Source organism: Sceloporus undulatus, chromosome 1 (genome assembly GCF_019175285.1).
Source record: "Sceloporus undulatus isolate JIND9_A2432 ecotype Alabama chromosome 1, SceUnd_v1.1, whole genome shotgun sequence".
NCBI classification, from domain to species: domain Eukaryota; kingdom Metazoa; phylum Chordata; class Lepidosauria; order Squamata; family Phrynosomatidae; genus Sceloporus; species Sceloporus undulatus.
The window spans coordinates 160,690,827-160,704,195 of record NC_056522.1 but is presented as its reverse complement, the minus strand read 5'-3'; the positions used below and the strand labels follow the sequence as shown (position 1 = coordinate 160,704,195).

General features: G+C 38.4%; 1 protein-coding gene across 1 annotated transcript; it reads right to left on the bottom strand.

Annotated features, from left to right (window-relative positions):
- Nucleotides 1–1,699: 1,699 nt before the first annotated feature.
- Nucleotides 1,700–11,907, bottom strand: LOC121925510 (EKC/KEOPS complex subunit LAGE3-like). The gene is made up of 4 exons (XM_042457739.1): nucleotides 11,834–11,907; nucleotides 9,234–9,344; nucleotides 5,123–5,251; nucleotides 1,700–2,536 (listed from the first exon to the last, which is right to left on the bottom strand). Exons 1-4 carry the CDS (start codon nucleotides 11,905–11,907, stop codon nucleotides 2,425–2,427), a joined length of 426 nt encoding a protein of 141 aa, XP_042313673.1. The 3' UTR covers nucleotides 1,700–2,424.
- Between the last annotated feature and the right edge of the window lie 1,462 nt (nucleotides 11,908–13,369).

Below are 13,369 nucleotides of genomic sequence, written 5' to 3'. Positions count from 1 at the left end.
AAATCCATAGGCAATAAAAATGGTGCTTTAGTTCCAGAACTTTCTAATGTTAAATAGGCCCCTGAAGGTCTATGAGAGCAAGTACAGGACAAAGCACATTTAGCCTTTTTATCAATAGATCATCCACCCAGAGCGCACCTTGATGAATTTCTTCAAAGGTGTTCATTCTAATAGATATGACACAAAAGGAAAACGGAGTGAGGGTGGCAGAGGAAATTAAAGCAGTACAGGCACCAGTTCTTAATATCAAGCCCAGTCTTCTGGTAAAAATAGGTGGCTGGCCATCCTTGTGGGGGAGACTCCTAAATACTGCACACTGCTCCACAAAGTACCCTTATATGCGCAAGCCAGGGAATACAGAGCCCAAGGAAACACATGGTACAATGAAACAGAGTACTAATTCTCCCAAGTAGCCAGAGGGCAAGTCACGCACTCACTCTTCTAAATCAGATTTTAAAACGGCAGGCTGAAATGTGCTAAACCCAATAAAAAACAAAACCACTACACAAAGCAAGTTTCTATGCATCTCTGTTACAGCAATACCCTGTGAAACTTAAGTAGCATGCCACCCACACAGATTGTGTGTTTAAAAGCTGTATATGACTAATACTGTGTATGTCTGCATTCTCTCGCACATGATTCCATCCACATTTGTTGGAACCCAATCCCTGTGCTGTTTCCTTTACACACATTGTAGAAGTGAATGACTGCTACACAAAGCCTGCCGTATTTATATTGTGCAGGCTCTTGCTTGGCCTCAGAAGTTTGTGTTTGATCTACCAAGCTCCCCACAACAGATAACCCCACTCCCCAATTTACTCGCCAATGGAAGGTGAAGGTGCTGTGCCACAGATCGAATTAGGTAACACATTTCCAACTACGTTAAATAGAAACAGAATAGGAGTGAGGAACATCTCTCCTCCAGATACTGCTGGGCTGGATATCCCACCATCCTCTTCCAGCAGCATTTGGTGATGGGAGTCCCAGTTTAACATCTGGAGCATTACCATTATTTTAGGATAGAATTTCAGGCCAAGCCTCCTAGGTTTTGACTATCTGAAATGTTCCCAAAATTACAGACTTTTATTATTATTAAAACACCACAGGGGCCATTTGCACAGAAACTTTTGAAATGTGTGTATGTATTTGCAACCTCAGTGTTAACAATATTTTGGCCTTTTCTTGGAGGGAAACTGTTTCCACTAAACCAATTAAGTCAACATGGCACATTAGCAAAGGTAGGAGTCCAACAGTGCTCTGACTCTAATCCTATGCCAAGGTCAGGGAATGCATGGCTACTCGGATCAGCCCCAGCTAGCCTGGTCGATGGTCAAGCAGATAGGACCTGTAGCCTAACCAAACAAAGAAGATCACTGGTAATTCAGCTTTGCCCCAGCCAAATCCAACTGGGCTTCAGTTGCGCTAGAACTACTTTTGTGTGAGCAGGTGCATCATTAGGCTATATGCATTCACTGAAAGACTACAAATCACATATTGCAGTGTGCCCTTGAGCAAATCCTCATTCCAGGAAGAGAACAATGGGAAATACAGAATTAACATACCCAACAAATGTTGAGCTAGGCATGGATCTTGCAGTGGATATCTGTTGCTTGGATCTGGAAAATTTGATTGGATTTTTTCCTCATGAACACTTCAAACCACACCCATAAAACCAGCTGCACGGAAGAAGAGAATCATAGATCTGTCAGCTTCATTTACTTCAAAAGTCACCAGTTATAAAATTACAAACCTCACAACATTGCCTGCTTGACAAATTTGACGAAAAGAATTGATGGTTTTCCTGTTTCTATTTCTAGACAAACAGATGGCTTCCCCTTTAAACAATAAGCATCAGAATTCTCTCACACTTCATGACCTCACCATCTCCATTCAGAAGCTGGAAAGAGCACTTTTATTAAGACCTTGCTTATGTACATATAACTGATAATCAATACAGTTGGCTGGTTCAAACATATTTAATCAGTTAACACACACAGACAGTAACGTGTATTGGAGAATATACAGTATATTCAAAATTGAGATTTTATATACCTTTCTGATGCCCCCAAATATGTTTGGCCTATACCTGTGACTCTCCAGACATTTTTGGCCAACAATTCCCATCAGCAGCAGCAGACAGCACAGACAAAAGTGAGGAATTATGGGAGATGCAATCTGAAACCAACTAGAAGCCACTGCTTTCATCTCAGTCTGACACCAAGGCAATCTCAGCTTTGCTTCCTTCTTGGTGTCTTAAGGGTCTACCAATGTCACTAGAGAGCCAAAGGCAAAATGTATCTCCTGCCACCATCTTAGCTCCATGGAAGGATTGTCTAGTGCCTTCTCTGACACTGTCCATTAATAGACTAGGACCAAGACTATTGTGAAGCCCATTGTTTCTTGTTGTCAAGGCTGAATAGTCTATCAAACCACAGGAGGTCCAAACAGGTCCATGGTCTCCACCACCAAAGAGAGATGCTCCAGGAAGGAGCTGACAGAAACACGTAGGATGCGGGCTTCATCTGCTTTCCAGCGTCTGCAAAAAGGTGAGGAGGAGGGAAAGGAAGAGAAACAGAGACATACATGGGCTTAAATCCAATTGTTAGTCCCAAACAGAGTAGAACCATTGACACAGTGGAATTTATGTGATGTAACTAGTGATGTCACAAATCCCAACCATGGGAATAGTGTGATCCATGGAGGTTGTCAGTTAGTCAGTCATAATTTATTACAGCCCATAAAAAATCCATGGGTAAGGGGAGCTGACTGTACTTGGGCAGGGGAACTAGATGTGGTTGTGGCAAACGCTGTATGAAAAAGGTGAGCTTTGAACAGTGAAGTGACATCGCACAGTGGTCCTGGGTGAAAGGAAACAGGAGAAATTGAGAGGCCTGAAAATGATGGGAATGTCGAGCACAGGTAAGGGACAAGATTTAACAGGATACAAAAGCAAAGGGTGTGGGTCATGAAAACTTTGAAGGTATCATCAAGAAACAGTGCTGGACAGGAGGCCAGCATAAAGATTTAACAAAAAGGTGTTAGCTGACTAAAGCAATGAGACAGCCAAATTATTTTGGCAGTAGAAGTGCATAAACGCATGAGGGGATCAAGGTGAGATAAGAAGACCAGAGAAGAAAACACTGATTTAGGTGGGAGATGCATTTTCTGTCTCTCAATAATAAGCAGCTCAGCCTAATCCAAAAAATAGTTCCCCTACGCAAGCCCCGCATAAACGAATGGGAACTGTGCGACAATTCCAAGGCTGGGGGAAACCAAATGAAATGAGGTGAAGGGCTGTGTAGCAGAGAAGATCTTTTAAGTGGCTGCAGAATTCCCGATATCAAAATATCTGGTATCTTTTCACAACCAGATAAAAACCATCTGTTCGTTCCCCAGCCTTTTTAGGCCTGCTGTTTATTTCAAAACAACTGCATTTGTGCTCTCCGGATTTTAGCACTGCTGATGATTCCACTTTAAGTTTTTATCCTATAGCTATTTTTACCTTTAAAAAAATTCTAAGTTCTGTCATAGGTGTATTATTGAATGTTTTATATATCTGTTTTGTGAAGCTGCTTGGAAAGGTCCAGAGGAGTGGCACAGAAATATGAGAAAGAAGAGAAAAGAAAATAAGCAAGTCTATGCAGGTTGAGTCTCCCTTATCCAGAACTCCAGAATCCGAAACACTCTAAAATCCAAAACTGTGTGGCTGAGATAGCGGCACTTTTGTTTTCTCATGGTTCAATGGACACAAATTTTGTTCCATGCACAAAATTATTATAAATATTGCATAAAATTACCTCCAGGCTATATGTATAAGGTGTATATAAAACATGAATATTGTGTTTAGACTTGGATCCCATCTCCAATATACCTTATTATGTACTGTGTATCCTCAGCTATAAGTTGACTTCATGTATAATTAACAATTTGTAAGCCGCTCTGATAGACTTTTGGTTGAAGAGTGGGGTATACATTAATAATAATAATAATAATTAGAGCAGATTATGAAGCCAAAATTATGGATTTTGATATGACCTGCTAATAAGACATTGGCAAAACTTAGGAGCATGTAACAAAGCATGTAAAGGATGAAGCAAAGGAAAATGATGCCAAAGAACTTACAAAATGCTCTTGCCTTTTGCAACTCTACTCAGAGAACAGGATGGTTCCTTTTTAAAATAAATACGGTGCCTACATTGACCTGTGGATAAGTTGACCCAGTTTTTTGGGGTCAATTTTTTACTAACATTTCTACACGTTTACACAAGTATATACAACAACAAGAAACTCTTGGGGGAAAGAGGGGATACACATAAGATAAAATGATATATGATGCCCAAGGACCAGCACAGAACAGTACAGGCTGAGTCTTCCTTATCGGAAATGCTTGGGGCCAGAACTGTTTTGGATTTTGGAATACCTGTATACATATTTTGTATATCAGTATATATACAGGTATTCCAAAATCCAAAACAATTCTGGAAAACAGTGTGAAAGAATATATAAAATTTTGGCAGACATAACTGGTATCACTGCTTGTGCTCACACTAATGGCTGGCTGGATGAGATAGTAGAGGGGTCAGTGCTTCCAGGACAGGTTAAACTCTTGACTTTCATCAAGGGATGGTTAATTTTTTTGTAAGTTAAAGTACAGTAATTCAATTGGCCTGTGGCTAGATCAACTCAGTTTTTGGGGGTCAATTTTTTCACTAAAATTCTAGACTTAGAGTATATACATTAAACTATGCATTAGGGGCTGAGATTAGGTGTGCCATTTGTCCCAGAAAACCAGGAAAATCCCAGATTGAAGGGTCTGAAAAATGTCCCCACCAGCTGCACTGGTTGAAGCAGATCCCAGATTCCTCAAGGCAGGAGTGAAACTAACAACTGAAATATGCAATACAACGTTAAATATCTAAATATGATGTGTGTGTGTGTGTTTTGTTTTGGGGGCACTGTAATAAGTCTCCCAATCCAGTCCCATATACTTTTGTCCCAGTTTTGCGGAAGAAAATTATAGCAACCCTCACTGAGATCTATTTTTTCTCTTCTTGCACTGTTCATGGCTCACTGTCACAGAGCTGCTTCTCTATATTTAAGGAGATAGACAGATGATACTCACACGTGCAACGTATCCTCCATCACACTGAGTTCTTTGCTGATCCCGCCTTTACGGGGCTCAGGGTCTGGGGCCAAGGAGCCCAGCGCAATCCGGGCTAACAGCGATGACGGGAAAGGTATGCTCAGCTCACTAATGTTACAGGCATCCATAAGGAACATAAACACACAAAAGAGCACAGAACTTTTCCTGTCATCTACCCTCCTTGCAACAGATTGTCTTTTGCGTTTAATTAATTTGGAAGAACTTCTAGTCCCTGTTATTACATTCACTGTCATTAATATGGATTAGAATCCTATTTTTGTCCTGCACATGGAGAAACCTGAAACTCAAATTACAAGGCAGACGACTTCTGGGCATTTCTTCTTTTGTGCCAGCCTCTGCAAGCCACTCTTCTAGACAACTATTGTCAGCAGAGGGCAAGGGAGCGGATGGCTTCACTTGGAAAGAGTAAAGAAGTGGAGGTTGTGGATTTTATTAAGGGGTGTCTATAGGCCTGTTACAGACTGCCAAAATAAAGCTGCATCAAGTCTCTTTGGAGGTATGCTGTTTAAATGATGCATGCATCCTAAGAATCTGGAAGCTGCACCAAAGCTGCATTCCAGTGCTTAGGAATGGAGTGTGGCTTTGGCACGACCTCTGGACTCTTAGGACCCATGCATCATTTAAATAGCATACCTCCAAAGAGACCCCAAGCAGCTTTATTTTGGCAGTCTGTAACAGGTCTATATAATTTAGTACTGACAGGCAGCATAGTATAGTGGTTTCAGTGTTGGCCTACCACTCTGGAGATCAGGATTGAATTCCCTGCTTGGCAACGGAAACCCACTAGGTGACCTAATGTATCTGAAGGTGGCTGAAGTCTACGAAAGCTCATGCTACCAATTTCTTTCTTTCAGTTCATCTTAAAGGTGCTATGAGATCTCTCTACATAGGTGACCTGCATCAAGTCGCACACTCTCAACTCCAGAAAACCCAATGATAGGTTCCCAGTGAGATTTTACATTTATAAGTTTATCTGGACATATCCTCTTATACTTTGTAAAACACCCTGCACACTGGTGGGGCTATATAAATTAGGGGTGAGAATTTGTGTTTTAAAAAACAGACTCTGTTAAGTCCACAAACTGCTCACTCTTTAAAGCCCAATGGATCAGGAATGGAACATCTCCAGTGTGGATACGGACTCTGTGTCTTTCCTGCCCCTTACCAATTTCAAAAGAAAAGAGGAAGAAGTGTTAAGGAGCATTAAGGCCAACAAGTACTTTAGATCAATTTCAAATTCAGCCAGCATGGTGGCTACAGGCACAAACTGCCCCTTGCTTTTTGGCCAGCTGCAAGGAGCAGAAGGCAGCCCGGAAATGATAGCTTTGCTGCCCCTGGCTCCAAATCCCCTGCCTCTAATCTGACCTGAGCAGGGCTGTTGATAACAGAGTGACCTGGAGGCCTCTCAGTCCAGAAATCCATGTCAACTCAACAGTTGTATTACTGTGTGCCTTCAAGTTGCTTCCAACAATCATGGAGTTTTCTTGGCAAGTTTCTTCAGAGAAGGGTTGCCGCTGCCATTCTCTGAGGCTAAGAGAGTGTGACTTGTGGGTTTACATGGCCAATCCAGGATTCAAACCCTAGTCTCCTTGTCCAACACACAAAGCACTACTACAGTTTCTTCCTATGGCTCTGTGGCTACTATTTTTAGGAATTAGAATAGCCTGCTCTGATCAATTATGGGAGTGGTTTTTGGCTGCTTGGGGTGGTGCAGAGAAACAGCATTGTAAGACAAAACTGTACCCTCTAAAAGATGTCTTTTTTCCATCTGAAAAAAATTCTAATCAAAATTTGGCAGGGAAAGACCCATCAGCAACATGTGTCCCCTGTAAACTTATCATGAGGTTTTCTTGACAAGTTTCTTCAGAGGGGGTTTGTCATTGCCATCTTGAGGCTGAGAGAGTGTGACTTGTTCAAGGCCAGCCAATGGGTTTTCATGGCCGAGTGGGGATTCGAACTGTCTTCAGGGTCACAGTCCAAAGTTCAAACCAATACACCATGCTGGCTCTCACTTGACAGTAGTTAACAACAAAAATCTAGAACGCATGCTTCCCTCTGAGAAACTCCCTTTGGATACCCTCCAGCATGGGCTCAGTCCCACCTGAGAAACAGTAAGAGTAAATCAAGCCTCTTTCTCTGAGGCCCCATACAGACTGCCAAAATAAAGCTGCTTTGGGTCACTTTGAAGGTATGCTGTTTAAATGATGCATGTTGATATGTCCAGCAGTTATGCCAAAACCATGCTCCAGTCCTTGGATCGTGGCTTGGCGTAGCTTCCGGACTCTTAGGACGCATGCATCATTTAAACAGCATACCTTTCAAAATGACCCAAAGCAGCTTTATTTTGGGCCTGTCTGTTGGGGCTGAGTTTGGAAAGGAATCCTTTCTGGACAACCTCCAGTGGCTGCGCTGGCTGGGGATTCTGGGGACTTGTAGTCTAAGAATGCAACTAGGCTGCATAATAATGCTGTTTTGACATCACTTTATGTGCTGGTGCTGCTGTTGTTGTGTGCTTCAAGTCGTTCCTGACTTATGGCCACCGTAAGGCAACCAGGAGCCCGCATGGCATTGGTTTGGGTGTTGGATTGTGACTCTGGGCCAGGGTTCGGTTCCCAGATTGGTTGTGAAACCAACTGGGTGATTTTGTAAGTCACACTCTCTCAGCTCAGGGAAGGCCATAACAAACCTCCTCTGACACAAATCTTGCTGAGAAAACCACCTGATTGTTTTTAAGTTGTTTCATCCTGTGAGCCACCATGGGTCCTGTTTGGAAGAAAAAGGTGGGCTAACAATGAAACAAATAATAATTAGGGTCACCCTAAATGGAAACAACTTGAGGATACCACAACAACACAACAACAAGAACAACACTATTTTATTCTGAATATTTTTATTTTCTTTTTGAATTTTATTGTAGTATTTAATTTATTATTAATGCATTTTTAATAATGTTATTTAAATATTATTTAAGGTATCTTTTTATTGTATGTTTTTAATGTGTGTAGGGGCCAGGATTAAATAAATATAATAAATAAATAAGTAAACATATGTGAGCCCATCATGGGGTTTTCTTGGCCACTGCCTTCCGAGGCTGAGAGAATGTAATTTGCCCATTTTGTTTCCATGAATGAGCTGGGAATCGAACTCTGGTCTCCAGAGTCGTAGCCCAACACTCAAAACCACGTATGGGGATATGGGACCTGTAGTTCTTACACTACTCTTTAAGCCTTCTTGGTTAGAGAGCTCTGGGTTGCCTCGCCAAACTACAATCCCAGGAGTACTGTAGGATGGTGGAGCCATGGGAGTTAAGTGATATGAAAGTGAATTATTTCTGTGGTCCCCAAACTGTGCCGTTTAAGAGATTTTGGACTCCAGCTCCCAGAATCCCAGACTATTGGCCAAAATGGCTGAGGCTTCTGGAAATGAGTGCAACATGTTCTTGAAAGGGCAGAGTTTGGGGACCATGGGCTACAGGATCTCTCTCAAGGAGTGTCCCAAACTGTGGTCTTCAAGGGATTTTGGACTTCAGCTCCCGAATCCCGGCTATTGGCCAAATGGCTGAGGCTTCTGGGAAATGAAGTGCAACATGTCTCTTGAAAGGGCAGAGTTTGGGGACCATGGGCTAACGGATCTCTCTAAAGAGTGGTCCCCAAACTGTGGTCTTTCAAGGATTTTGGGACTTCAGCTCCCAGAATCCCAGACTATTGGCCAAAATGGCTGGCTTCTGGGAAATGAAGTGCAACATGTCTCTTGAAAGGGCAGAGTTTGGGGGCCCATGGGCTACGGATCTCTCTAAAGGAGTGGTCCCCAAACTGTGGTCTTCAAGGGATTTTGGACTTCAGCTCCCAGAATCCCAGACTATTGGCCAAAATGGCTGAGGCTTCTGGGAAATGAAGTCCAATAAAGCAACTCCCCATTCCTTCCCCTTCTCTTGCCGATGAATAGAGGCCTCTCTCCCCCCCACAGAGCTCCCCTATAGTGCAGAAAGGGGGCCTCAGGAGCCCCACACAATCCCTTCCCCCCAGGCTCGCCTTCTCAAGGGGGAATCCGACCCGTCCGCTCTGGATACAAGACCAGGCTCGACCCAGGCGCTGCCCTCGCCGCCACACGTGCTTCGGAAGCAAAAGACGGGTCACGTGTACGAAAAGGGGCGGGGCTCCACAGAAGCCACGCCCACGCTCTAGGGTGGAATCCCCTTTGATTCACAAGGATTCAAAGATAATCCCGTTGCCAAGAGGAGGGCAGGGAGGATGAGGGAGAGGTCAGAGCGGGCGCATGCGCGCACAGATTTACAAAGCGTGGACCTTGTTGCTATGTGAATCCAGGAATTGTTATACAGGGGTTACTGCTGCTCCTACTACTACTAATAGTACTAATGCTAACCCATTACTGTTAATCCTCCGCCTCAAAGGTGCTACCGTCTCTCTCAAACTACGATAGCTAGACAGCTATAGTTTCCAGTAATAATATAATAAAATATGTGATACACAGTTATCCTTATATAATAATAATAATTTCTTATATATAAATATAATATATTTAGTGGTTTGTAATAATAATAATAGGTTTTATTTATATATCTTTATAATAAAAAATAAAATATAATAATTGGTTTGTATAAATTAGAATAGGACTACCACGTATACTTATAATAATAATAATTTCAAATATAAATATTAATAATATTAATAATTGATTTTGTAATAATAATAATATGACTAACAGTTATATCTTATCATAATTATAATAACACTTTCTTATAATATAATAATAATATTAATAATGGTTTGTAATAATAATAATAATATGTGGACTAACCAGTTATATCTTATAAATAATCTTTAATATATAATATAATATTAATAATTGGTTTTGTAATAATAATAATAATAATAATATGTGACTAACACAGTTATCTTATCATAATAATAATTTCTTATAATATAAATATTAATAATATTATAATTGTTTGTAATAAATAATATATGACTAACAGTTATATCTTATAATATAATAACTTTCTTATAATATATAATTAATAATATAATATTGGTTTGGAAATAATAAATATAATATGTGACTAACACAGTATAGCTTATAATAATAATTCTATAATATAAATAATAAATAATATGAATAATTGGTTGGAATAAGAATAATAATAAGAATATATGGAACGAACACGTTACTATCTTAATAAGAATCGTCTAAAAAATAATAAATAATTAATTGGTTTTGTCAAAATAAAAAAGAATAATAAATGTGACTACACAGTTTATCTAAATAATCATTCATTCTTATAATATATTAATAATAGAATAATTGGTTTTGATAATAAAAAGGACAACAGGATATGACAAATGATAAGACAACAATTGCTCTTATACTTTACATAATGAATATAATATTAGAATGGTGTTGTAATAATAAGAATAATAATAAGAGGGACGTAACACGTTATACTTATGATAAAGAATTCTTCTATGAAATATAAAATGAAAATGGTTGTAAAATAAATGCGAATCAGAATCTTATCAATAAAACCAAATTTCTATAATAAAATACTAAAATATTAATATTGGTTGGTAATAATAAATAGTGGACTAACACAGTAAAAAAAAAAGAAAATAATAAACGATGACATGGGGTTTTGGACAAAGAACATCCTCACTGGTGACGAACACAGAGCAAAAGAATATACATAAAAAAGATTGGAAAAGGGAATAATTGTAAGATAGACAACAACAGTTATAGCAGCATAAAAGAACTAACACTGGCGGAGAATAAAAGATAAAGAAGAGGTAGAAGGGGAAAATAATAAAAACGAAAGACAGAACACTAATGAGAGCGGGAAGAGAATTGCGGAATAAAAATAATAAAATGAAAAGTGGGTGGCAGAAGATAGATAGAACGGATACTGTAACACAAGTGGAACGGACAAAAATGCGGAGAAGCAAATAATGAAACGAAACTAAAGGTGGAATACTAAATAATAATAAAAAGGGAAAAAAGCAAATAAAGGAAGTTGAGAATAAAATAGGAATATATTACTAGATTGCTTTTGTAAGTAAAATATAGACGTGACTAAACACAGTTATATCTATAAAAAACATAAAAAGAATAAATATTAATATTGGTTTGTATAATAATAATAGACTAACAGTTATATCTTATAAAATATAATATAATAATAATTTCTATTATAAATAATAATATAATAATTGCTTTGTAATAAATATGCTAACACAGTATATCTATACTATAATTTTTATATAATAATATTAAAATTCTTTCGTAATAATAATAACAATTCATTATTTTTATTGCTCACTCTGAAAGGTGATACAAGGCATTTGATGTTTTAATTTGTTGCCTCCTTTGTATTAATACGTATATTGTTTCATTGTTTTGCATCATGTATCCCCAGAGCCTTATTTCTGTATCCATTTAAACCCATTTTTATTATTACTGATTATTATATTAGTAGTGTACAGCACTAGTATAAATAAAGCACATTTATTACTATTATCATCATTGAACCTTGTATTTATACAGCGCTGTACATTTAATTTCTTATTCTTAAGCATCTTATCATAATACAATAGCATTAAAGGGAGTCAGATGCCATCTATGCATCGATTTGTATATGTTCTTTAATTCTATACTTACGGCTCGTTTATTTTCCGCCTCCAAAGTCCTTCCCATTCGTCAGATTGTATTACTTCGTTCAAGCCTTTGCCCATTTTAACGAAATTCCTTCACTGTTTCCGCTTCCAGTCAAACCTTAATATCAATTTGTACATTTAGATATTTGTTTGTTTGGGTCCTCGTATTTGTTTCGGTTCTAGCCAGGTGATCCTATCCCTGGTCCATTTCATCTAACAGAAACCTTTCCCTCATTGCCGATATTCAAGCCAATTATAATTACGACCTTCAATCCGCACTTCTTCTTGGGACTTCCTCACCCTTTTACTTTCACTACTTTTGTAATTTCGTCATATCTTACCCAACCTTTTCTCTATACTCTTCTCCAGTAGTAACCTGGCTTCATCGGATTGATGTACATAACGACAATTTGAGGTGTCATTCTTTTTTGCACTTTAGCCAAAACTTCATCAAATTTTTCCTAATGAATTATTATTAAAATTATTATCAGTTTTCGTTTTTTTTTTCATGAAACGGCCCATGTAATCTGAACTTTATTACCTTCTCCAAATTCAGGGTTCTCTTATTTTTAATCTAATCCAATCCAGTACACTCGTGTAATAATACCACTTTAAATTAGGTAATGCTAGTCCTATCCTCTGTCAATGGCCTCATATAGACTTTTAGATTTACTCTTGGTTTTTTGTCATTCCGATAAATCCAGACATTTCTTTCTCCCAATTTTTAAAAATAAATTGTTATATATAATAGGAAGACTTGGACTAGGAAAAAACGCTTTTAGGAAGGACTGACATCTTCAAAATGGAACTCTTGCCTAGCCGTGACATATTTATGTTTGCCATCTTTGCAAGTCCACTTTTATATCCTTCGAAATCTTCAATAGTTATTCTGAAACAAATCTCAATTTTTGTTTTGTTATGTTAATCGAGAACTTTACTAATTTACTATTTTGGAATCCGTTTTTTTTTCTTTTAAAATATTATTCCTCCCTGGACATATTCATAGTTAACACTCATATTTTCCCCTATTATTTTATACCCTGCCACTTAACCCAATTTCTTGTTATCTTCAAAGAGTTTCCTTACCATAACTGGGTTCGTATTATTAACATTAACTTAAATCATCAGCGTAAGCTTTAATTGGTACTCCTCTTTGTTCAATCTGCTCTTCTATTGATTGATTATTTCTAATACTGTTTAACAAAATTTCCTTTATAAATAAATAATAGGAGAGCCAAAGAGTACTTTGCCTCATCCCCTTTTATACTGGACAAATATCCGTCTCTCTCCTCTCGATCCAAATTCGCGCCTCCTGATTTTTCTATATCGTTTCAATCCAATTTTGAAAATGTTGCCTACTTCTAATCTTTTTAATACCTCAAACATGAACTGCCAATCACTATTGTTGAGCCTATCTCTTCGTTATAAATATCATTGTCAATTTTTTAAAATCTTATTGTGTTCATGGGATTTCCATCAAATTTATTACACTAATACAGTTTATTTCGATCATTCTTTTAGGAAGGAAGCCGTTCTGGTC